The 27,249-nt window shown below is 43.7% G+C and overlaps 1 protein-coding gene across 1 annotated transcript in view; it reads right to left on the bottom strand.

Moving 5' to 3' along the window:
- The window catches only part of LOC122556191 (mediator of RNA polymerase II transcription subunit 12-like protein), a 168,641-nt gene that overhangs the window by 67,674 nt on the left and 73,718 nt on the right, over nt 1–27,249 (bottom strand). Inside the window, exons 21-24 of the mRNA XM_087993931.1 lie at nt 21,806–21,967; nt 13,153–13,515; nt 11,484–11,643; nt 4,129–4,343 (exon numbers count right to left, since the gene is read on the bottom strand). Coding sequence (XP_087850057.1) covers nt 4,129–4,343; nt 11,484–11,643; nt 13,153–13,515; nt 21,806–21,967 — 900 coding nt within the window. The remainder of the gene's footprint in view (nt 1–4,128; nt 4,344–11,483; nt 11,644–13,152; nt 13,516–21,805; nt 21,968–27,249) is intronic.

The following is a 27,249-nucleotide window of genomic DNA, read 5'->3' as shown; positions in this document are numbered from 1 at the left end:
CGATTAGCTCTGTTGGCTGGATGATTGGTTTGAGATGCAGAGTAATGCCAACAGCATGGGTTCGATCCCCACCCCAATGGATTTGTAACTTCCAGTTTTACCTGTTCATCTTTCTTCAACAGTGGGGTGATAAATGCGAGTTTCCAATCTGCAGCAATCAATCCAGAATCTAGAGAGTGTTTGTGGATGATTATTCATGGATAGTGAATTGACTATATCTAATCCACCTCCTTCAACAGTCTGTGATGATGGCCCCTGGACTGATCATCTTACACATACATTAAATTTCACATACAACCTTCTTACAAATACTCATTCCCTTCAATTCCTCATCCTCTCAAGTCACTTGGGTCTCTAATTCTGGAATATTTCTTGTAGCTTCTTCAGTGAAAGCAGCCTCAAAATAATCATTTCACTTTCCATAATGTTTTTAAATCCTTCTGTGGCCTTGCCCCTCCCTGTACTGGTAATCTTCTTCAGCTACACATTCTCCTAAGATATCTGCACTGATGTTGTTTTATATATCTATATTGCTAGAATTGAAGCCACAATCAGGCTGGCCATTATGAATGGTCATGCAGACTCAACCAACCAGTCGATGCTCCAAATTTTAGGTTCATGTATCCATGGGCGGCATGGTGGCACAGTGGTTAGCACTGCTGCCTCACAGCGCCAGAGACCCGGGTTCAATTCCCGTCTCAGGCGACTGACTGTGTGGAGTTTGCACGTTCTCCCCGTGTCTGCGTGGGTTTCCTCCGGGTGCTCCGGTTTCCTCCCACAATCCAAAAATGTGCGGGTCAGGTGAATTGGCCATGCTAAATTGCCCGTAGTGTTAGGTTAAAGGGGTAAATGTAGGGGTATGGGTGGGTTGCGCTTCGGCGGGTCGGTGTGGACTTGTTGGGCCGAAGGGCCTGTTTCCACACTGTAAGTAATCTAAAAAATCTAATATGATACTGGCATATCCCAATTTTAATTGCTTCATCATTGGCAGTAATGTCCTCGTTGCCTTCATCTATCGCTCTGAAAATTCCTCGCTAAACCTTCTCTCTACCCCTCTTTCTTCTTATAAAAGGCTCCTTAACACCTAGCCCTCTGACCAAGCTTTGACCATGTGCCCTGAAATTACTTAATGAGTCTCAGTGTCAAACTTTGCTTCACATCGTTTCTGTGAAGCACGCTGGGGTGATTAACCACGTAAAAGGCACTATATAAATACAGGTTCTTGCAGTTACTTTCATATGAAAGTGGGGTCAGCGATCCTTCAAGAGGGTAATCAACTCAACGCTTCACAAACCTATGCCTGCTCCTCAGATGCTCAACCATGTCACTTGTAAAGATTTGGCTGTCTACGCTCCAGAACTGCAGGCATTTAGATATTAATCATTCAACAGTTGACATATTTGATGCTGTTAATTTAACAGAAAAATAGTTTTTAGCCATATGGTAACCTTGCCAACTCTTAGACACTGAGAGCCATGATAATTTGGCAGCCACCAACTTTGTTAGTGAAGTTATGTTGAGATTATTGAAATACATTGTTCATTCTCTTCCACCAATCTCTCACCGTCATGAATGAATTTCTCTTCAAACTTCCAGCTGACCAGTGTACATTCACTCAGGTACACATTGCTCAATGGGCACAGCGTGAGAATTAGGGCCAGATGGTTCAGGAAAGTGGCTCAGAGGACAGCACTGCTGCCTCACAACACCAGGGACCCAGGTTCGATTCCAGCTTCAGGAAACTGTCAATGCGGAGTTTGCATATTCTCCTTGTGTTTGTGTAAGTTTCTTCTGACAGTCCAAAGATGTGCAGGTTAGGTGGATTGGCCATGCTAAAAATTGCCCATTGTGTCCAGGGATGTGCAGGTTAGGTGGGTTAGCCATGGGAAATACAGGGTTACAGGATAAGATAGGTGGATGGGTGTGGGTGGGATACTCTTCAGAGTGTCGGTGTGGACATGATGGGCTGAATGGCCTACTTCCAGTATTTTGCGCATATCCCTCTTCTACATACAATGGGTGGTAGAGGTTTGGAACTCTCTTCCACAAACAATTGTTGGTGCTAGATTACTTGTTAGTTTTAAATATCAGATATCTATGTTTTTGTTAAGCAAAGGTATCAAGGAAATGGGCCAAAGGCAGGTACGGATCGTTCTGCTATAACGCGGCAATTATGTTTCTCTGCAACCTTGTGCTATAGAAAGTTGCACTGCGGAAGATTGCCGTAGAAAATTGCTATACCCATTCAGTAGAAATTTCACGTTATCCAAACACTGTCTGTAATTCGCCAATTGTGTTATAGCCCATTCGTGTTAACAGAATGCACGTTAAACCAGAACGGCCTATATATGGAGTTAGGCTTCAGATCAGTCACAATCTCACTGAATCGTGAGGCTGAGTGGCCTGCGCTTCATTGCTTGTTCCTAAGATGTCTCTTTGTAGTCATTAAATTATTTCCAGGCCATGTTAATATTCACTGACCTCTTTAGAGATAGAGGTAGTGGTTGGTAGATTATTTAGTCAGCTTGTAATGTAAACTGAAATCATCCAAAATAGTCAAATTAAGACTACTCAGGAAGTTAGTTGAGGCACTGCTCACTTTTAAACTCAAGTTTGATGCTCAACTCCAGACCATTGGTGAAGGAGAATTTGATTAGTTCCAGAGCATGTACATGGTGGAGATTAAGACCCCATGGTCACACACACATCTCACCACCATCATACCCTGACCCCACCCAAACCTTTTAATGTGCAAACATTTCAAGCTGTTCTTTAAACCGTGTTTACAGGAGACTGTATAAAAATGAACACACTAGGACCCCATCAGCAATAACACTCATTAAGCAACTAACCAATCATCACACAGGAGTCAATGCACTAGCTATAGATATAAACAGTAGATTAGATTACTTACAGTGTGGAAACAGGCCCTTCGGCCCAACAAGTCCACACCAACCCTCCGAAGAGCAACCCACCCCCCTACATTTACCCCTTCACCTAACACTACAGGCAATATAGCATGGCCAGTTCACCTAACCTGCACATCTTTGGACTGTGGGAGGAAACCGGAGCACCCAGAGGAAACCCACACAGACACTGGGAGAATGTGCAAACTCCACACAGTCAGTTGCCTGAGGTGAGAATTGAACCCGGGTCTCTGGCACAGTGAGGCAGCAGTGCTAACCATCGTGCCACTGTGCCGCCCACTGGTGAATGATTAAAATTTATTACTCAATCATTCCACCCTCTGCATTCCCACTCTTCAGTAAGACTTTTCTAGGGATCAATCCCAGAACATTAACCCACGAAGGAGGCAGAATACTACAATGTGTCTGGAAAGAGCAACACTGGCCTAAACATGGAACATGGGACAAAAGCAGGTCAAATGGAGTTTGGGTGTATATCAGTACGGGTCGCATTGAATGGAGGAACAGGCTCAATAGCCTCTTTCTGCTATTTGTTATTGCAGCTGATTTTCATAGAGTTTATGCACAAACATTAAGATGATTCGTTGCAGGAGGTTTCCTCACTGTGGTCACCAATCTGGTGTAAGAATTGTTTCAAGGCAATCTGGATGACCGACGAAGAGGTCGGGGGGAGTGGAAAGAATCCTATTGTCCGTCTCTGCCTCTTGGATGTTACTGAGGGAGTCAGACTGTGTCGGTAACCGCACTGTCGGCAAGAGGACAGTAGTTGACGCATTACAATTTATAGGAGAAACTGAGGACAGCTGGTGGTGGAGATCAGAGTCAAAAAGCGAGGTGCTGGAAAAGCACAGCAGGTCAGGCAGCATCTGAGGAGCAGGAGGATTGACGTTTCAGGCATAAGCCCTTCATCAGGAACGTGAGAATGTATGATGCAGTGGGGTCACCTGTAGTGTGACATGAACCCAAGGTCCCAGTTGAGGCCATCCTCATGTGATTCCTGCCCAAAACGTCGAGTCTCCTGCTCCTCAGATGCTGCCTGACCTGCTGTGCTTTTCCAGTGCCACACTTTTCGACATTACAGTTTATCACAAGCCGACTGTGGGGAGTGGAGGGGTTTGGGGGGGGGGGGGGGGGGGGGGGGGGGGGGGGGGGGGAGGTGGGGGGGTAGATTAGGCTGAAGGCCTACGTCTCAGAGACACACCTGTTGGAACGGCCGGGACTGCACCTGTTGCCGGAGGAGGCGCTGCTGCTGCTGCTGCTGCAGGAGTTTCATCTGCAGCAACTGTTGCTGGGGAGAGATGCTGGGCATGGAGGGAGGCTGCATCATGGAGCCGGAGCGGCGCTGCAACATGTTCGTCAGGGCCTGCTTGGTGTTGGTCGCCGTAAACTGACCTGTTGGATCCAACCGGGGCCCGCCTGAAAGCAGAAAAGGAAACACAGTCGTTCGACCTTACTCATTCAGATGACCTTACCCGCCCTCCTTCACAACCTAACAATTGCCCAGATCAATGGCGAAGCCCATCCTTTCACTTAAGATTCCTGGCTGTAAGGTACCATTTGGGAATTACTAACACCAGGACTGGCCAATATAAAGGCTGCAGCATGAGGGATTCAGTCAGGCAGTAGGGTGCAGCATTGTCTCTAGCTTTCTAATTGACCATCGGCTGACTTCCACATCCAGGGCAAGCTTCTAGATAGTATTAATTTGGCGGTCTGTCTCTGAAAGTTAAGAAAAGGAGATGCCACAGCTGTGGGAACTTTAAAGTCACCATTAAACAAATTCCCACTTGGATGGGGTGGCACAGTGGTTAGGGCTACTGTCTCTCAGCACCAGGGACTCCAGTTTGATTCCAGCCTTGGGTGACTGTGTGGAGTTTGCACATTAGAATTAAAGTATTCCTGCCCTGTGGAAGCAGGCCATTCAGCCCCACTGAATCCATACCGACCCTCCCAACAGCAACCCATCCAAACCCACTCCCCCCACCTTATCCCTGTAACTCTGCATTTCCCATGATTGGTCCACCTAGTCTGCACTTCCCTGGACAGAATGGGCAATTTAGGTTCCCTGCCTCTATGTGGGTTTCCATTGGTGCTCTGGCTCCCTCGCAGAGTCCAAAGATGTGCACGTTAGGTGGATTGGCCATGGGAAATGTGGGGTTACAGGTGTGGGCTGGGTGGGATGCTCTTAGAGGTTCAGTACAGACTCGATGGGCTGAATGATCTCTTTCCGCACTGTAGGGATTCTGTGAGACCCTCCAAAGCTGATATTTATTGGACAAAAGGCTGAGAGCACTGTGGATGCTAGAAATTAGAATTAAGATCTGAAAATGCTGAGTTTTTCCAGCAATTTCTATTTTGTTTCAGATAGTTATGGAACTCGCTCAGCTGCCCAGTTATAGCAGTGTTGAGCTGCCTACAGGAACTGTTGCAGTCTGTATGCGGTTGGGTTTCTGGTATTGTTATTGCTTCATAGAATCCACTGATGTTCCTGTCAATTAAAAAATCAACCAAATTAGTGAGGGACTGGAGTCACAAAGATTGCACTGGAGAAGGTCAAGCTTTCGTCATGAGTTTTCAAACTAGTTGAACTTTTGTGGCAACCTGAAACTATACTCTGTGCAACCAACTGACGCATATATAATTAATACAAGAAAAACATTACATCACTAAAACCACCTTTACATTTCTAGAATTTTTTTTAAAAGCTTCAAACATTTAGTGTCAAAACTTATTCATTAAGTATTACAAAGTATTATCATGGCACCTCCTAGTTTACCCTCAAAGAAAGTTCATTTTGTATTATACACTCTTCTCCATTTTGTTAAGACTGCCTCAAAGTCAAGGTAGACAAGCAGGAGGCTGGAAGAACACGGCAAGCCAGGTAGCATCAGTAGGTGGAGAAGTCGACGTTTCGGGTCAATCAATTTGCAAACCATTGGTTGGCACTATACTCTGATCCAGGTGTCAGGCATGAAACGTCAAGATAGCTTGTTGTTTTTGCAAGTTGACGCTATCTTTATCATTTGGATTGTGTCAGGTAATTGTGTGTTATCGTTACAGAACCATTTCACTTCATATAAGCAATTGCGCGTTTCTTTGTCATACAGTTGGTTCTGATGGTCAGTACCAAATCAACACCACTGACGTAAGGGAAGTATCCAGTTCATTTGCAGAACAGAAATGCAGGGATCTATTTTCCCCTTACTAGCTTTTTCAACAGGTGTCTCATGGATAAGGATTGGACCCATTCAAAATGCCCCTGTTCCTCCAACAAAGAGGACAAATAACTATCTTGCATGCTTCCACATTTAAGACCGGCTAATAAGTCTTAAAGCGTGAGACTCAGAATTAATCATTGGAAGCAAAAAATAGGAGAAAACGTGAACAAATATTTTGTTCCTGTCTTCATGGTGAAAAACGTGAAAGCATCCCAATAAAATTGGAGGCCAGAGAGCAAAAGGGAGGGAAGAACGTAAGACAAATCATAACAACAAAAAAAGTACATCGCGAATTTAACGGGTTAATGGTAATTAAGGTGACAAATGGAATATTGTCCTTCATTGCTAGAGGGATGGAGTTTAAAAATAGAAAGGTTATGCTACAGATGTATAGGGTGCTGGCGAGGCTACACCTAGAGTACTGTGTACAGGTTTGGTCTCCTTACTTGAGAAAGGATGTATTGGCACGAGAAAGGGTGCAGAGGAGGTTCACTCGGTTGATTCTAGAGTTGAAAAGGTTGCCTGACGAGGAGACATTGAGTAGCCTGGGATTATACTCACTGGAATTTACAAGAGTTGGAGGGGGATCTTATAGAAGCATATAAAATTATGAAGGGAACAGATAAGGTAGAAGCAGGGAGATTGTTTCCATTGGCGGGTGAAACTAGAACTAAAGGGCTTAGCCTCAAAATAAGGAGGAGCAGATTCAGGACTGAGCTGAGGAGGAACTTCTTCACCCAAAGGATTGTGAATCTGTGGGATGAGGCTACCTCATTGAATGTCTTTAAGGCAAAGATGGATAGATTTTTGAACAGTAAAAGAATGAAGGGTAATGGTGAGTAGGTGGATAAGTGGAGTTGAGTCCATAAAAAGATCAGGCATAATCTTATTGAAAGGCTTGACAAGCCAGATTGCCGACTCCTGCTCCTATTTCTTATGTTCTTATGTCTGACAGTTCTTCCAGATTTGATGGCCAGTGTGTTAGTGGCATAACCCATGCAATGGCTGTAATCTTCCATTTGTGCCTGGACCCTGGAATACATTGAAAAGCCATGAACATAATGCCCCTATTTATGGAAGAAGGGAGGCAGAAAGCAGCAAACTAACAGGTCAGTTAGCCTGATATCTGTCATTGGGAAAAGCTGGAATCTGATTTTAACAAAGGAGTAGGAGGGTATAGAAAAACTCATTAATACAATTAAGCAGACTCTAAATGAAGTTATGAAAAGGAAATCACGTTTGACAAATTTAAAAAAAGTAGAATAGTTAAAGTGAAAGCAGTGGATGTAGTGCAGTTCCAAAAAGTATTCAACTCTGTGCTACACAAAAGGCTACATTACAAGGCTATAGTTCATGGTGTTAGGGGCAACATATAGCATCGGCAGAGAATTTGCTAGCCAATAGGAAACAGCGTAGGGATGAATAGATCATTTTCAGGTTCACAAACTGTAACTAATGTTGCAGTTAACTTTGCTTTTGCAAGGAAAACAATTTTGCTTTTGCACTCTCGCCACTGTGTACAAAAGATTGAAATTTCCTTTTCCATGCTATGTTCATGTGCTGATGCTGAATCATTCGAAGTGTTAAATGTTTTGACACCTTCAAATGTCACTATTAGCTGCTACACTCTTACATAGGCGTGTTTTTAATGCAGTGACTGATCATAGGAGTCTGTCCTGGAAAGGTAAGTTGACCATTACAATGACCACAAATGTCTTTAGTCTTGACATGACTTACAGTACTTTTACCAAGGGAGAAAATGCCATAGGTATTCAAAGCTGTAGAAAAATGCATGAGAAACAGTAAAGAGTGAGGTCTAAGGAATATAAGAATGATGTTGATAGTTGGGCTGCTGTCCCTGAGATCCCAGGCTGGCCTACGAACCAGCCTATGCAACTCCCAACCCCCAACACCAGCCCCCGCCCAACACACACACCCCTGCACTCCAACACATGGTAATGTGGCTCACAAACTGCTCATCGAAACTGAATCTTGCTTGGAAATACACACATCTCAGAAAAAGTCAGTCATGAGTTGGTTGTGCATTTCAGAAGTCGTAAAAGGACAGGACATGCATTTGACTACCCTGAAGATATTCCAGTCCCAAAAGATTACAAGGTCATGTGGATCAGTTTATTGAGTGAGTAATACATTTGGTACATGGCATATATTATGTGCAAAAAGTGAAGTTATCCAGTTAAGTAGGAAGAATAGAAAAGAACAGAAAAGCATATAATAGTTAAATAGAGAATCAAGAACAGAAATTGCTGGAGAAACTCAACAAGTCTGGCAGCATCTGTGGAGATGTTGCCTCCTTCACAATGAAGGGCTTATGCCTGAAACATCGATTCTCCTGCTCCTCGGATACTGCCTGACCTGCTGTGCTATTCCAGCCACACACTCTTGACTCTGATCTCCAGTCCTCACTTTTTCCTAGCATCTGTGGAGAGAAAGCAGAGTTAGCTTTTCAAATTCAGTGATCCTTTGTCAGAATAGTTCTGAAGGGCAGTCACTGGATTTGCAATGTTAACTGCTTTCTCTCTACAGATGCTGCCAGACCTGCTGAGTTTCTGCGGAAATTTCTGTTTTTTTTTAGTTCAGATTTCCAGCATCTGTCATTCATTGCTTTATTTAATTGAAGTATGTTGGGTCTCCCTGTAAATAAAATGCAATAATTTCCAAAAGTAGCAAGCAATTAGAAAGACAAATGGATGTTATCCTTTATTGCAAAGGAGATGGCACATGAAGGTATAGAATTCTTGCTACAACTATACAGAGCTTTGGCACATCAGTATACAGTTTAGATTTTATGTTAGGACTTGTATTCAATGCAGTTCAGAGAAGGTTCATTAGGTTGATTCCTGCAATGAAGAGGTGTGTTTCAGCAGCTTGGGCCTTGTCGAACTGTAGAAGAGTGAGAGGTAATTTATTGTAACATGTACGACCCTGAGGAGCCTTGACAGAAAAGAGACTGAGGGGTTATTTCCCCTCGTGGAGGAATCTAAAACTAGGAACAGTCTCAGAATAAGAAGTCTCCTAGAGGGTTGTGATCCTTCTAATTCACTGCCTCGAGTTACGGACAATGAGTTGTTGAATATACTCAAGGCGAAGAGAGACAAATTCTCAAACTACGTGGGAGTCAACATTGATGGGGAACAGAGAGTCAAGATCCTGAAGAGAGAAAGGGAGGAAGAGAGATTGATGAATCAATAAAGAGGCAGACAGAAAGCGAGGGGGGGGGGGGGGGGGGGGGAGAAGAGAGAGAGAGAGAGAGAGAGAGAGAGAGAGAAAGAAAGAAAAGAGAGAGAAAAGAGAGAGAAAAGAGAGAGAAAAGAGAGAAAAGAGAGAGAAAAGAGAGAGAAAAAAAGAGAGAGAAAAAAAGAGAGAGAAAAAAAGAGAGAGAAAAAAAGAGAGAGAAAAAAAGAGAGAGAAAAAAAGAGAGAGAAAAAAAGAGAAAGAAAGAAAACAAAGGAAATAAAAATAATCCAAAAGGAAATTACTCAAAAAAAAGAGAATACCTGGACATTTACACAGAATTGTTTGTGGGAGCTTACTGTGTGCAAAGTGGCTCCTATATTTCCGAAATTATGATGTGGAGGAGCCGGTGTTGGATTTGGGTAGACAAAGTTCAAAATCACAAAACATCAGGTTATAGTCCAACAAGTTTATTTGGAAGCATTAGCTTTCAGAGCGCTGCTCCTTCATCAGGGTGGTGTGGAGTGGCGCTCAGAAAGCTAATAGAACATAGAACAATACAGCACAGAACAGGCCCTTCGGCCCACGATGTTGTGCCAAACATTTGTCCTAGCTTAAGCACCCATCCATGTACCTATCCAATTGCCGCTTAAAGGTCACCAAAGATTCTGACTCTACCACTCCCACAGGCAGCGCTTTCCATGCCCCCACCACTCTCTGGGTAATGAACCCACCCCTGACATCTCCCTTATACCTTCCACCCTTCACCTTAAATTTATGTCCCCTTGTAACACTCTGTTGTACCTGGGGAAAAAGTTTCTGACTGTCTACTCTATCCATTCCTCTGATCATCTTATAAACCTCTATCAAGTCACCCCTCATCCTTCGCCGTTCCAATGAGAAAAGGCCTAGCACTCTCAACCTATCCTCGTACGACCTGTTCTCCATTCTAGGCAACATCCTGGTAAATCTTCTCTGCACCCTCTCCAAAGCTTCCACATCTTTCCTAAAGTGAGGCGACCAGAACTGCATACAGTACTCCAAATGTGGCCTAACCAAAGTCCTGTACAGTTGCAACATCACTTCACGACTCTTGAATTCAATCCCTTAGATAACCTGTTGGACTACAACCTGGCGTTGTGTGATTTTCAACTTCCTAAATTATTATAGTGACCACACCTTGCAAATCCTTCAAAAGGTTATAAACCCCATTGGCATGTCGTGAAAGGTGTTAGAAATTATAAGTGCTCAAAGCACTGATCAACAGTTACAACTTACATTCACAGAAGTGCATTGAATATACTGTGTACAGTTCTGGTCGCCTCATTATAAAAAGGATGTGGAAGCCTTGGAAAAGGTGCAGAGGAGATTTACCAGAACGTTGCCTAGTCTGGAGGGAAGGTCTTATGAGGAAAGGCTGAGAGACTTGGGTCTTTTCTCATTGGAAAGAAGGCGGCTAAGGGGGGATTTGATAGAGACTTACAAGATTATCAGAGGATTAGATAAGGTAGAGAGAGAAAGACTTTTTCCTAGGATGATAACGTCAGCTTGTACGAGAGGCCATAACTACAAATTGAGGGGTGATAGATTTAAGACTGATGTCAGAAGCAAGTTCTTTACACAGAGTGGTAAGGGTGTGGAATGCCCTATCTGCTAAGGTCGTCAACTCAACCACATTATGGAGATTTAAACAATCCTTAGATAAGCACATGGATGATTTTGGGATAGTGTAGGGGGACGAGCTGAGAAAAGTCCACAGGTCGGCGCAACATCGAGGGCCGAAGGGTCTGTTCTGCGCTGTATTGTTCTATGTTCTATAACAAAACATTCCAAGGAGCTTAACAAAAGTGATCCTGATAAAAAAATACTTGTGCCATTGAGCAACAGAGTGAGCCATCCAGAGTGGTGATTAAAAGTCCAGGCATAGATATAGATTTTAAAGAGCGTCGCGAAGGAGAACAGAAACAGGGAGAGGAAGCAATTCCAATGCCTAGGCTTTACGCAGCTGAAGGCACAACTGCCAATCCTGAAACATATAAAATCAAGGAGCACAAGAGGCTAGACTTGAAGATTGGAGAGGGGTTACCCAATGGGAAAAGCAGCTGAAACAAGGAGACAATAGACTTGTTGCCTCTGCATTTACCTGGCGGGAGAGGCTGGTTTTGAAAGTAGAACCCTGTTTGCTGGGGCTGGCCCATGAGATTATAGCCCCACGAAGGGGCTCCCTGGGGATGTTGCATCATCTGTGAAGACATTGGGGTGTAATTTGGAGGCACTCTGTAAGCACTGTTTTGTTGGTAGTCCTGTAACAGAGAGAAACTGGTGTTAATTTCTCGACAAGGTGACAGAGCACATTGGTGTCACTCGGCATTGTGCAACAAAATGGGTGCAGACGGGTTTGCCTTCACAATACTTAAAAAAAAAAGTCCTGCTCTGATAACCGGAGAGTGTAACTACTGAGAGTTGGAAGTTAGACAATATAGTAAGTATGTGGGTTAGTGACTCAGCGCACTTAAGTAAGCTTTGTGATCTGAGGCTTGTGAATGCCATTAAGTGGAGAACTGTACCAAATTCAAGCACTTTGAACCATATATATGGATATGAAGGAACAGAGTGTTGTTTAATATTTGTAGATGGCAGTAAGTTAGAAGCTACGGGATGTCAGGTCATTGCACACTGACAGTTGCAAAGGCAAGTGAGTGGACAAAACTGTGTTAAGTGCACAAAGTCATCCATCTGAGATTTAAGTCAACATTAGAGAGGTGCTGGAAAAGCACAGCCGGTCAGGCAGCATCTGAGGAGCAGGAAAATAGACTTTTCGGGCAAAAGCCCTTCATCAGGAATGGATGAAGTTTCCTGATGAAGGGCTTTTGCCCGAAATGTCTATTTTCCTGCTCCTCGGATGCTGCCTGACCGGCTGTGCTTTTCCAGCACCACTCTAATCTAGACTCTAATCTGCAGCATCTGCAGTACCCACTTCCACCCTCCTGAGATTTAAACCAAACAAAATAGAATATTTTCAGACTGGTAAGAAAATGAATGTAGTGGAGGAGAAACAGAATGTGTGTGCCCAAACATAATAATCATTAAAAGCTCCTCAGGTCTAAACAAAATTAAAGTCGCCACTGGAATGTTGAGTCTTTATCTTCAAGGGGTTTGGAATAAAAAGGGGCAAAGTTGTGGAGAGTCTTGGTCAGATCCTATCTGGAATTCTATGAACTCTGGCAGAGCATCCCAAGGAGGAGATATTCCTCAGAGAAGCAGCAGGATAGACACACAGGATATAAAGGCTCAGATTATAGAGATAGGTGACAGAAATATATGTTTTATCTGCGTGCATTTAGAAGGCTGGGAGCAATTTTACTGAGGTGTTTACAATGATGAAAAGAAATCGATGGGTAGACACAAAGATGCTCTATTGTCAGACAGAGGGATTCAGAAAGACAGTGGTCAATCTGAAGGTTAGATTTGGGCCATTCTGCAGTGAAATTAGAATGCAGCTTTTCCACACTAAGCAGAATAGAAATCTGAAGTTCTCGCCTCAAAAAGGCTGTGTTTAATGGATCAAATGATGCTTCAAGGGACAAGGAGGACCACAGGAACAGGAGAAGGCCATTCAGCCATTGAGGTCCGCTTGGTTCATTTGTATTTCAATTCCATCCTTCCTGCGGTGGCCTAACCTTCAATTACCCTGTCCTATAAGGAAAACCTACAAGACTGATAGGATGCTGTCCTTCATTTCAACAGCAATAGAAGTGTGGACAGAAAGAAACAGGAAAGCAATAGGTAACATGGTATAAAATATTCCTTACGTCAGTTCTCGATGCGGACGACTTTGGCTTCCTTTTCCTGCTCTTGGTCTTCTTCTCCTCCTCCTGATTGGTTTTGCTCTGTTCAGAAATTTCAATTGGTTTCTTCTCAGAATCCAGGGAGACTGGGGTAGGAGGCTCCTCCTCATCCTCTGGAGGGAGTGGTAAGGGTTCCAGGTAGTAACTCCTTGGTTTTGGTTTGGGATGCGTGTGGTACAAGAGGAGATGGTGTTGATCTTCGTACTTGATAACTTTCCGATCGACACGCACCGTGCCAAACCAGGCCCAGGAAAGCGGTGCTGGATTTTTATGTCCCTCAAATAAATCCCAAGGGTTGACCTTCTGTTTTGTTGACACCTGGAGGCCCTAGAGCACATAGTATGGATTGCCATTTAGATTAAAACAAAGAAATATTAGGTAAAATGTAATGGTGCAAAACCTATATAAACACAGTGAAAACATGCTCTGAAACCTTACCAATACTCCTCCCTGTGCTACTAAGAGGAGACAAGGAAAAGTTCTAATCAGCAATAAAGCCATTTAGTTAGGATGCCTAAGCCAGTTTAGCCAATCACCCTACATGGAGCTCCATCCAATTCTCTGATAATCCAGCAGACATTGCTCGGACTGGACAATTACCTGCATTTTTGTGGGATCATGGGATCTAGGTGTTGTTGGCTGGACCAACATTTATTGCCCATTCCGAATTGCCCTTGTGAAGTTAGGGTGAACTTCCATTTTAAAATAATGCAGAGGCGGGGGGGGGGGGGGATTTCACCCACAATGCTGTCAGTGGGGGGGGGGGGGGGGGTTCCAAGATTTCCACTTAGCAACAGTGAAAGACTGGTGATGCAATTCCGAGTCAGGATGGTGTGCGATTTGGACAAGAACTTCTAGATGTTTGCGATCAGATGGATCAGCTGCGATGGAGTTTGTGGATTTACAGGTTGGCTGTTAAAGGGAGTCTTGGTGAGTTGATGCAGTGCCAATTGTAGGCAGCACACACTCATGGTGAAATGAGTGAAAAGGTTGCTTTGTCCTGCATAGTGCCAGACTTGAGTGCTGCTGGAACTATGTGCACCCAAAAACATTGTAGAGTTTCATCAGGATTTCAGGATTCCTCACAATCCTGACTTGTACCTTTTGGATGGTGGCCATGGCTTGGGGAGACAAGATATAAGTTACCTAGAGCAGGATTCCTAGCCTCTGACCTCCTCTCATAACCACTGTATGTAATGGCTGGTCTAGTTCAGTTTCTAGTCAACGCTAACTCCAGGATAAAAGCAAATTACTGCTGATGCTGGAATCTGAAACCAAAAGGGAAAATACTGGAAAATCTCAGCAGGTCTGGCAGATAAAGGGTCAGTTAGATTCGAAACGTCAGCTCTTTTGTCTCCTTCCAGATGCTGCCAGACCTGCTGCGATTTTCCAATATTTTCTCTTTTCCTAACTCCAGGATGTTGTCAGTAGGAGATTGAGTGATGGTTATGATATTGAACATCAAGAGGAGATGGTTAGAATTTCTGAAACAAGAACAGAAAGTGCTGGAGGAACTCGGCACAGCAGGCAGCCTCTGTAGAGAGAAAAACAGAGTTAATGCTTCAAGTCCAGTTTTGAGATTGGACTGACAAAGGCTCACAGGATTTGAAATGTTAATTCTGTTCTCTCTCCACAGAGGCTGTCGGACCTGCTGAGTTTCTCCAGCAATTACTGTTTCAGATATCCAGCATCTGCAATTCTTTGTTCTTATTTTGGTTAGATTCACTCTTGCTTGACAAATGTATGATTGAAATGTTACTTTCAACGCAAACCTTTGTGTTCTTAGTTTTAAGAGTGGAAACTCAGCCAGGCTGGGAAGTCGAAATTATTGGAACATATTTTTGTTTAAGAGAGCGAGCACAAAGTGATGAACTAAACCTGCTCCTTGTTGCGTTGAAATCTCTTCACATTCTGTTGAAATTGGATGCATGCACTTTCTGGGTAAGTGCAAGATTTTGGAAATAGTCTCCCCAGTGAATAGCCCACAACTCCTGCCATCAGGACTGAAACGTGGGTCAGGCACTGAAGGATATCAAACATCAATGTGACGATACGTTGACAGATGAGGTGGCATGGTGGCTCAGTGGTTAGCCCTGCTGCCTCTCAGTGCCAGGAACCTGGGTTCAATTCTGGCCTCTGGTGATTGCCTGTGTGGAGTTTGCACGTTCTCCCCGTGTCTACGTGGGTTTCCTCGGGGTGCTCAGGTTTCCACCCACAATCCAAAGAGGTGTAAGCTAGATGAATTAGCCTTGGGAAAATGCAGGGTTACAAGGATGGGATGGGTCTGGGTGGGATGCTCTTCAAAGTGACAGTGTGGACTCAAAGGGTTGAATGGCTGACTTCTACACTTTAGGGATTTTATGATAAGGGAAGAAAATCAGTTGAGTAGACAAGCACGAAAAAAATAAATGCTCACAGCTTTAGGCACAGAATTCATCCTGCAACACATAAATGTTTAAGCTTTCGGTTACTCTCTATTCTAGTGTCACTCTGTCTTTACCCACAAACATCCTTTCTGTTTATGCAGCAGAAGACTCAAACTGAGAAGTGATTCTTTTAGATAGCATGCTTTTGATGAAGAGATTAGCCCATTTATAAATACATAAATTAACGCGTGCAATAATGAGTCAGTCCTGAGTCTATTAAGTATGACTTTCTTATAAAAGCAGATAGGGTTGGAGAAACTCTAAAGGTCTGGCAGCATCTATGAAGATAGAAACATTTTGTGTTCAATAACTCTCCTTCAGAACCAGAAGGAGCTGGAAAATTATGCTTTTTTACAACCGTGACATAACGGGAGGATCAAGTGACAGTCTAATGTCATCTTCCAACCAAGATCAACCAAGACAGTCAAGATAAGTAAAAGCAAATGCAAATGGTTCTGATGACCTGAAATGTTTATTGCGCTTCATTATTCACAAAAGCTGCCTGATTTGCTAAGCCCTTCCAGCACTTTCTGTCACCATTTCATTTGTATAGCACCTTTCACAACTTCAAACCATCCAAAACAATTTCCACTAGTTGTGCATCGTTTGAAGTGCTGCACCTGTGACAATATAGGAAATATAGCAGCCAATTTGTGCATAGTAAATTCTCACAGAAAAGAGTGAAGAATGCATTCTCAGCTGCTCCTTTTTTGAGGTATTTTAGGTGCTGGAGGTGATTTCCTGGAATTGCAGGAGCAGCAATGATTGCTTCATATGCTGGTGCATTGTTTTGGAACTTTGGAAAAAAATGTCAGAACAACAGCAATTTTAAAGGGGAGAAGAACAGACAAAGGAAGCATGTGGTGAGGTCATTGCAGGAGAGAGAGAAAGCGAGAAAGAGAGAGAGAGAGAGAACCTGCACAGTTACTGCCTTTGCTGTTTGAATTCATGTAACGCTGGACATCGGAGTGCATCTGGGAAAATTAACAAACTGTGAAATTCACAACCAATCTTGGAGGAACTGTTGGGCGAGGTTCACAGCACAGAATCAGATAAGTTAATCGTTGTTTTTAAGTGTGGCATACAGAGATTCTGCAGTAGTGAGTAGAGTGGGTTCTTTATTGATTATATGTTTTTAGAGATAGATCTCTTGATTAAAATATAAGCCATAACTATTAATGTAACCTGGGGCAGTGTTTGTAGAGGAATAAGACGGTGTTATTTTCTGGGTCTGTAGATTGTGAAGGAGCAAAAATGGCCTTTGCAGTGATATGTACTTCTTGTCAGATGTGGGAGTTTAAAGAGAGTTCAAGGGTTACTGCGGATCATATCTGCCATAAATGCTGTTGGATGCAAATCTTATCAGATCGAATGGATCGGTTGGAGAGACAGTTAGAAGCAATGAGGAATTTGCAACAACATGTGATGGATGGCAGTTATAGGAAGGGGGGAAAGTCTCAGATACAATCACATAGATTGGTCAACTCCAGGAAGGGTAAGAGAGGTAGGCATCTAGTGTCTTTTGTGGATATACCCATTTCAAACAGGCATGCTGTTTTGGAAAATGTAGGGGGTGATGAATTCTCAGGGGAAGGTAGCACGAACAGCCAAGTTTCTGGCATTGAGACTGGCTCTAATGCAATGAGGGGTACGTCGGGTCCAAGTGATCAATTGAGTTAGGGGATTCTGTAGTCAGAGGTACAGACAGACGTTTCTGTGGCCAGCAGCGACAAAGCAGAATGGTGTGTTGCTTCCCTGGTGCCAGGATCAAGGATGTCTCAGAGAGGGTGTAGAATGTTCTCACAGGGGAGAGGGGCCAGCAAGAGATCATTGTCCACATTGGAACCAACGACATAGGAAGGGAAAAGGTTGAGATTCTGAAAGGAGATTACAGAGAGTTAGGCAGGAATTTAAAAAGGAGGTCCTAAAGGGGGGTTGGGGGCGGGGAGAAGAGAGTCAAAAAGCGAGTCAAACAGTCAGGGACAAGATAGGACTTATAAATTAAACTGCATTTATTTCAATGCAAGGGGCCGAACAGGGAAGGCAGATGAACTCAGGGCATGGTTAGGAACATGGGACTGGGATATCATAGCAATTATAGAAACATGGCTCAGGGATGGGCAGGACTGGCAGCTTAATGTTCCAGGATACAAATGCTACAGGAAGGATAGAAAGGGAGGCAAGAGAGGAGGGGGAGTGACATTTTTGATAAGGGATAGCATTACAGCTGTAATGAGGAAGGATATTCCCGGAAATACATCCAGGGAAGTTATTTGGGTGGAACTGAGAAATAAGAAAGGGATGATCACCTTATTGGGATTGTATTATAGACCTCCTAATAGTCAGAGGGAAATTAAGAAACAAACTTGTAAGAAGATTTCAGCTATCTGTAAGAATAATAGGATGGTTATGTTAGGGGATTTTAATTTTCCAGACATAGACTGGGACTGCTATAGTGTTAAGGGGTTAGATGGAGAGGAATTTGTTAAGTGCATACAAGACAATTTTCTGATTCTGTATGTGCATATACCTCCTAGAGAAGGTGCAAAACTTGACCTACTCTTGGGAAATAGGGCAGGGCAGTGGGGGAGCACTTTGGGGCCAGCGGCCATAATTTTATTAGATTTAAAATAATGATGGAAAAGGATAGACCAGATCCAAAAGTTGAGTTCTAAATTGGAGAAAGGCCAATTTTGACGGTATTAGGCAAGAACTTTCGAAAGCTGATTAGGGGCAGGTGTTCACAGGCAAAGGGATAGCTGAAAAATGGGAAGCCTTCGGAAATGAGATGACCAGAATCCAGAGAAAGTGTACTCCTGTTACGGCGAAAGGAAAGACTTGTAGGTATAGGGAATGCTGGATGACTAAAGAAGTTGAGGGTTTGGTTAAGAAAAAGAAGGAAGCATATGTCAGGTATAGACAGGATAGATCGAGTGAATCCTTAGAAGTGTATAAAGGAAGTAGGAGTATACTTAAGAGGGAAATCAGGAGGGCAAAAAGGGGACATGAGATAGCGTTGGCAAATAGAATTAAGGAGACTCCAAAGGGTTTTTACAAATACATTAAGGACAAAAGGGTAACTAGGGGGAGAACAGAGCCCTTCAAAGATCAGCAAGGCAGCCTTTGTGTGGAGCCACAGAAAATGGGGGAGATACTAAATACGTATTTTGTGTCAGTATTTACTGTGGAAAGGGATATGGAAGATATAGACTGTAGGGAAATAGATGGTGACATCTTGCAAAATGTCCAGATTACAGAGGAGGAAGTGCTGGATGTCTGGAAACGGGTAAAGGTGGATAAATCCCCAGGACCTGATCAGGTGTACCCGAGAACTCTGTGGGAAACTAGAGAAGTGATTGCTGGGCCTCTTGCTGAGATATTTGTATCATCAATAGTGAGGCTCTGGAAGACTGGAAGTTGGATAACGTGGTGCCATTGTTTAAGAAGGGTGTAAGGACAAGCCAAGGAACAACAGACCATTGAGCCTGACGTCGGTGGTGGGCAATTTGTTGGAGGCAATCCTGAGGGTCAGGATGTAAATGTATTTGGAAAGGCAAGGACTGATTAGGGATAGTCAACATGGCTGTGTGCGTGGGAAATCATGTCTCACAAACTTGATTGAGTTTTTTGAGGAAGTAACAAAGAGGATTGATGAGGGCAGAGCAGTAGATGTGATCTATACGGACTTCAGTAAGGCATTCAACAAGGTTCCCCATGGCAGACTGATTAGCAAGGTTAGATCTCACGGAATACAGGGAGAACTAGCCATTTGGATACAGAACTGACTCAAAGGTAGAAAACAGAGGGTGGTGGTGATGGAGGGTTGTTTTTCAGACTGGAGGCCTATGACCAGTGGAGTGCCACAAGGATCGGTGCTGGGTCCTCTACTTTTTGTCATTTACATAAGTGATTTGGATGCGAGCATAAGAGGCACAGTTAGGAAGTTTGCAGATGACACAAAAATTGGAGGTGTAGTGGACAACGAAGAGGGTTACCTCAGATTACAACAGGATCTGGACCAGATGGGCCAATGGGCTGAGAAGTGGCAGATGGAGTTTAATTCAGATAAATGTGAGGTGCTGCATTTTGGGAAAGCAAATCTTAGCAGGACTTATACACTTAATACACGATAAAGTCCGAGGGAGTGTTGCTGAACAAAGAGACCTTGGAGTGCAGGTTCATAGCTCCTTGAAAGTGGAGTCACAGATAGATAGGATAGTGAAGAAGGCATTTGGTATGCTGTCCTTTATTGGTCAGAGTATTGAGTACAGGAGTTGGGAGGTCATGTTGCGGCTGTACAGGACATTGGTTAGGCCACTGTTGGAATATTGCGTGCAATTCTGGTCTCCTTCCTATCGGAAAGATGTTGTGAAACTTGAAAGGGTTCAGAAAAGATTTACAAGGACGTCGCCAGGGTTGGAGGATTTGAGCTATAGGGAAAGGCTGAACAGACTGGGGCTGTTTTCCCTGGAGCGTCGGAGGCTGAGGAGTGACCTTATAGAGGTTTACAAAATTATGAGGGGCATGGATAGGATAAATAGACAAAGTCTGTTCCCTGTGATTGGGGAGTCCAGAACTAGAGGGCATAGGTTTAGGGTGAGAGGGGAAAGATATAAAAGAGATCTACGGGGCAACTTTTTCACACAGAGGATGGTGCGTGTATGGAATGAGCTGCCAGAAGTAGTGGTGGAGGCAGGTACAATTACAACATTTAAGAGGCATTTGGATGGGTATATGAATAGGAAGGGTTTGGAGAGATATCAGCCAGGTGCTGTCGGGTGGGACTAGATTGGGTTGGGATATCTGGTCGGCATTGACAGGTTGGACCGAAGGGTCTGTTTCCATGCTGTACATCTCTATGACTCTATGACTTTATCTGTTCCAGAGGTACTGATTAATGGATGAGTGTTGGCCTGGTCACTGGGGGAAAAAGATCTTCTGCCCTTTGAAAAACTATAGCGTAATCTGAGAGGTTTCAAAGTAGAGATTCTATTCAATCAGAAATAACTCTTAAATCATTGGTTCTCAAACTGCAATCCGCCATGGGAGGCCTGTACGGTCTCTCCATGGGGCCAGAAAAGAGGGTCAAGATCACAGCGAACTAACGTCAACGATTAGTGAGCAAGCCATGAATAAAGGCATCTACTTCCCACTCACTCTCTCTCTATCTTTTTCTATTTTTTCTCAGTTTATACTTTCTCTAGGCTCCTGTTCTCTACATGCTTCTGCCCTCACCATAGTGGGTTTTCCCAATTCCCCAATCTCTCCCTTCTACCTTCATGTTCTCCTTTGCTTTGGCTCTCGCTGTGCACCATGAAGGGTAAAATAACCACTTGGGCCTCTCAATCTGCTGCAGATGGCCCAGCAGTAAGAAGTAGGCACACCCCTCTCCCTAATATTTGTAAGAAACTACCTGTTTACTCAAAAGAAGAAACATTAAATGTGTATTTATTTTTATTTATTTACTCATTCACAGTGTGTGGGCAATGCTGGCTGGGCCAGCATTAATTACCATCCCTAATTAAATGTCAACCACATTGCTGTGGGTCTGGAGTCACATCTTGGCCAGACCAGGTAAGGATGGCAGTTTCCTTCCCTAAAGGACATTAGTGAACAAGATGGGTGTTTACCCGGATTCAATGTCATCGTTAGATGAATAATTCCAGATTTTTAATGAATTCCAATTCCATCATCTGCTGTGGCTTGATTTGAATCTGGGTCCCCCCAAACATTACACATGTCCCTGGATTAACAGAAAGTGAAAACTGCAGATGCTGGAGATCAGAGTTGAAAAGTGTGGCACTGGAAAAGCGCAGCAGGCCAGGAAGCATCTGAGGAGCAGGAGAGTTGACGTTTCAGAATTCCTGATGAAGGGCTTATGTCTGAAACGTTAACTCTCCTGCTTCTCGGACGCTGCCTGACCCTGCTGTGCTTTTCCAGCGCCACACTTTTTGTCCCTGGATTAACAGTCCAGCAATAATACCACTAAGGCCCCACACATGCAGTACTTTCACATCATGACTGCTTTATGCCATTACCATTCAGATGGGGTGGTTCTTAAATATTACTCCATTGGAAGAGATGTTCTTCAGTGAAAATGATGAGAGAACCAATGCCTTAAGAAAATGCAAGAAACAGTAGCATAACTTTGAAACAAGCTGACAGCTTCACTCTGGTCACACAATACCTGCCTGTTTTTTGTCAATAGAATCAAATCCTGCAATTTTGTTGCCCTTTGTGTCAATCAACGATCCCATTGGCTCACAAGTAATGACGTCACAGGTTTGCTTTGGTAGTGGCAGTAGCTGACGTACTTTGTCGATGCTCTCGGAATGTTTGTCACCAAGTTCTTTCTGACAGAAAAAGAAATCAAAATAGAGACAATCGTGTTAAATCCCATAGTGCACCAATCCATTGGAAAAGATACTTCATAGAACTAATAGAGAAGGGAGTAGCTGGTTCAACAGTGCCGCTACTCTCTGTGGACAAAGCTACAATTGAAGAAAAAAAATTATTAAAAATTCTCCATCTTAACCTGGCGTCCACACCACACCCCGTTTAAAGTTATGGACTGAGCAGTTATGTGAAGTGAGACATATGAATTGCATCCTACTTATGATGGCTTCTAGTTCTCAGAGGGTGATGAGCTAATATCAGGATATCACTTTTGGGAGACCTTGGATCTCTTAAGGTAGACTTAGCCCTTACTGTAAACTTTCAGGACAGCAAGACTGAGAGATGGGAATGAAGATTCAAATATGGCGTTTGAAACCAAACTGAAGGCAACATAACATTCTGGTAAACATTCACATTCTTCCAACTTTATGCTTCCGAATTCAGCACACATCACAGTCAGGTTAGCTTGAAGGTTCTGCCTTCAGTTGGAAGAGGTTGTCAGTTGAACTGAATGCTGAGTGAAAAACAGAACGGGGAGGAAAGATGACGTTTTTACCTGGGCTGCAGGTCAACACCCATGGGTTGGTTTCTGAACATCAGCAAATGCAAAGAAGTGAGATAATTCTCAAACCACAAGCAAGATAGTTCACCAAGACAGAACAGCAAAGCATGCTTTTTATCTGATAACTTCCAATAAGTCAAACTCATTGAAATTAGTGGGCTTCAATCATAACAGTTTCTCTGTGGTCATGGTGCGACAGATTATTTTGGGAGTCTGTGTTGTTGTGCTAAGCTGCTCTCTCACAAACATACTGTAGTCTGGAGGACTAGATAGTCAGGGTTAAAGCTCCAAACTTCGTTTCATCAAGTGGCTGGCCAGAAAGGTCTCCCGTGCTCACTGCTTGCCATTGGTATGTGTTAGGATGATCGGAGGTTGACAATTAACCTGCTTGATCATGTTGTGAACACTCCTTCATTGGGCATGAAGTCCTGGAGCAGGACTTGAATCTGGGCCTTCTAGCTCAGAGGGAGGCTCTCTATGTACTGTGCCCCAGGGATGTGCTCTTTCCTGTGTGCTTTCACAACTTTATCAAATAAAGCAGCTTATTGATTCATACCAGAGCTCGTGCAAATTCTATTGGACAGACTGAAGGAGCACATAACAACAAAGATAGGAATACAGATTACTGGCACGTATTGTGGTAAAGACCTGGGTTACGCTAATAAATGGATGGCAGGCAGAGTGAGTAGACTCCCATAAAACTAAGAGACACAAATTGCTTGTGGAAGTGACTGACAATACAGAATGTTGTGTGCCTGTGTAATGACAATCTTGCAGCTACAGACCCTGATCCCTGAATAGTTTTTTTTACATGATCCACAGAGGACGGTGCAGCATAAACTCCTTCATCAATCTTCCTCTTGTCCTCTCTGGTCTTTTGCTTCTCACCGGTCAGTCATGGGTCCCTTCAGTTCATGAGCTATGGACAGCAGTGCTACCAAATTGACAGAAAAGTTGTTGAAGTGAAAAGACCCTCCACATTTATGTCCTTGCAAAAAATGCACCTTGGCTAAACGTAATTTGTGATGCCCTAAATACATAACACACTTAATGGGAATAAGATCCAAACATGCCAGATATTCCTGGCAGGTCAGGCAGTGCTAATAGAGTGGAAAAGTTGCTCAAAGCGACCTGAAACATGAACCATGGCTGAGTGAAAGGCTCATTGAGATTGCTGAAATCTGCTGCATTCCCATGGAAACTCTCAGACCAGTCACAGTCTAACTGCTTGGTCTGAGAAATAAAATGGACAGTTGACAGTTTTCGGGGTAACTCCACATTAGTGACCGCCCCCCCCCAAAAAGAAATCAGCAAGTTCTCCTCATGTTGTAGAAACTGATGCTCTATCTTTTGAGTCTGATTCTTGTGTCTAAGTCTTGAAAAGTACATACGACAAGCTTTGCCTTCTTCTCTCCTCTTAGTAATGTTTAGTGAAGCCAATGTAGTTAACTCAGCCACATTAGGGAGATTTAAACAATCCTTGGATAAGCACATGGATGACGATGGGGTAGTGTAGGTGGATAGGCTTCGACTTGTTCACAGGTCGGCGCAATATCGAGGGCTGAAGGGCCTGTTCTGTGTTGTATTGTTCTTTGTTCTAAGCTTTGATAAAACACCTTTATGCTTGAAGACAGTTATGTGGAAGAAGTCCTTCCAGACTATGCAGCAAGACTCCGGTACCAGAGAAGGAATCAGTAGCAGCTGAGGTGTAAATCTATTACACACTCCCTCAGTTGAATGGCTTATCAGAGTGTTACCAAGAGAAAGAACAGCACATACACTTCTAACTGCAGTGGTTCCATTATGCAACTGTTTAAAATATGCAACCGAAGAAAAAAGTTAAAAGTTCAAGGTAGAAAAACTGGAAACTACTGGGCTGTACACTTGGTCTTGCAGCCAAACACACATCTGGAAGAGCCATACCCAGCTAATGCATGTTTATGCAGCTACAATTAGATCAGGTACCATGGAGCCGTCCAAAATGCTTTCAATGCTAATCTCCAACTGGTGTCCAATACACCTCTAAATGTTCCTCTCTTAAATTTGGCTGGAGTACGGTGCATTTCTCGTGCCAATTTTGTGGAATGTTTGTCCTTATTGGAAAGTCCACCCATGTTGGCCAACTACTTTACATTCAGTAAGTTAACATCGACTTAAAATTGAAGGCTTTCATGCTCCTCGTATCTGGGTTGGATTAGTCATCTGGCTTCAGAAGTCAAAGGGTGAAGTTCAGTAATGGATTGAAATGATGGCACGCTTTCCTGTCGGAATTGATAACAGCAATGCCAGGGGTCGTGTTCAACATAATGGGAGGGCCCAGAGGCTGGGAAAATAATGTATATTGGTCCATGCGCTGGCCCCTTAAGATTGGCTGGGGGTGGGCATGGGAGCAGGGGGCATCAGTGTGGAGGGCAAGGATGAGGGGATGGGGGCCGGGGGAGGTGGATTCTCAAAGGAGAGGACCTAGCTTCATGATTATGACATCATTAGACTCCAAGAAATGCCTGTCCGATTTGAGATACCATGTGAACAAATAGCTAAGAAGCAAAAGGTAAATAGAAAGATAATTATTTGGAATATCTTGTTGTTTTCGTTTTGACATCTGTTCTGATCTTATTTGGAGAGGGTAATGCATTCTTGAAATTGCAATTATCTACTTAAAGAATGAAGCCACAAGATTGTAGAGTTTAAAGACACAGGAGTATTTACGATCTAGGAATCAAACAATGCAAACATTCCAGATTGAGGTGCAATCGCAAAAGATGTAACACCTCCCTGTTTATTTCCTCCCTCCTCCCTATCCAAGGCCCAGGGTGACACACTGTCCCAGGTGATTTACCTGCACTTCACTCAATCCAGTCTACTGTATTTGCTGCTCACAATGTGGTCTCATCTGCACTGGGGAAACATGACGCCGACTGGGTGACTGCTCCACAGGACACCTTTGCTCTGTCCACAACAATGAACCCTGAGCTTCCAGGTGCCTACCACTTCAACATCCCACCATGCCCCATGGCCAACATCTTTGTCTTGGGCTTGCTGCAGTGCTTCAGCAAAGCTGGAAAAACACCATCTCGTTCTCAGCTTGAGAACCTTACAGCCTTCTGGACTCAATATTGAGTTAAATTATTTTAGGGCCTGAGCACCTACTCCTATGTCCATACCCCAACCCCCAGACACCAGACCTTGTTGTCACATGGGCTACTACCACAAACAACCCATTGTCAGCCAGTAATGATTCCCATTAATGGTGGCATGATGGCTCAGTGGTTGGCACTGCTGCCTCACAGTGCCAGCCACTCAGCTTTGGTTCCAGCCTCAGGCGACTGTGTAGAGTTTGCACATTTTCCCTGTATCTGTGTGGGTTTACTCTGGGTGCTCTGATTTCCCTCCCACAATGTGCAGGCTAAATGGATCAGCCATGTTAAATAGCCCATAGTGTGCCGTCTGGGTGGACGGTCATGGGAAATACAGGGTTACAGGGATAGGGCTGGGTGGGATGCTCTTCGGAGGGTCAGTGCCGAACCTCCTGTTTCTGTACTGTAGGGATTCTATGATTAACTGCTATTCGCTCTCCCATGCTGACCTTTAACCACTTCTTTGTCTACCCAACTGTTTCTCTCTCTCTCTTCACCTATAGTTTTCTCCAGCCCCCTCCACCCCTTCTTTAGTATAAATACCAATCTTTTCCGAGCCACAATCAGTTCTGAAGAAGGGTCACTGGACCAGAAATGTTAACTCTGCTTTCTCCCCAAAGATGCTGCCAGACCTGTTGTCTTTATCGAGCGATTCTCTTTTTGTTTCTGATTTCCAGCATCTGCAGTTCTTTGGGGTTTTCTTTTTCCATATAATACTAATGCATAGCCTGACACTTTGCTGACACATACAGAACTCAGACACAGAAGAGTATAACACATTAATACTTGTTGTATTTGCATAAAGTTCCAGTCTGTATTCCACTTAACACAAGCATCCACCGCTTTATTTTAAATATCTCCACTGAAAATGCAGAGGAAGGTATCTCACAGTCAGTCAAAAGCAGAGGCTGGGAGAGAGCTACTTGCTTTGCTGTGGAGATCAATGTATAAAAATCCTTTCTAAATTCAATCAAATATCATGAATTTAAATGTATTTTTACTAAAGCTTACAGCCCCCAAATCTTCTCTGTATACCAGACAACCATCTATGGCACGCAAATAGCTCTGGGGACGACTTAAATTGTATGAAGCATGCACGGTATCGCTGGAACTTAACACAGCTGTTTCCTCTCTCTTAGTTTCATTTGCACCATCTTGAAATCACACAATCCCTACAGTGTGGAAAGAGGCCATTTGGCCCATTGAGTCTGCACTGACCCTGCAAGGAGCATTCCACCTACTTTCAGCCCCGCACCTATCCTTGTCACCCCGCATTTCCCATGGCTAATCCACCTAGCCTGCACATCGCTGGACACTATGGGCAATCCACTTAATCTTTGGACTGAGGGCGGCACGGTGGCACAGTGGTTAGCACTGCTGCCTCACAGCATCAGAGACCCGGGTTCAATTACCGCCTCAGGCGACTGACTGTGTGGAGTTTGCACATTCTCCCCGTGTCTGCATGGGTTTCCTCTGGATGCTCCGGTTTCCTCCCACAGTCACAAAGATGTGCAGGTTAGGTGAATTGACCATGCTAAAT

Source organism: Chiloscyllium plagiosum, unplaced genomic scaffold (genome assembly GCF_037043375.1).
Source record: "Chiloscyllium plagiosum isolate Xiang-an unplaced genomic scaffold, Cpla_swu_hap1 HiC_scaffold_13, whole genome shotgun sequence".
NCBI classification, from domain to species: Eukaryota; Metazoa; Chordata; class Chondrichthyes; order Orectolobiformes; family Hemiscylliidae; genus Chiloscyllium; species Chiloscyllium plagiosum.
This window is presented reverse-complemented; position numbering and strand designations above follow the sequence as displayed.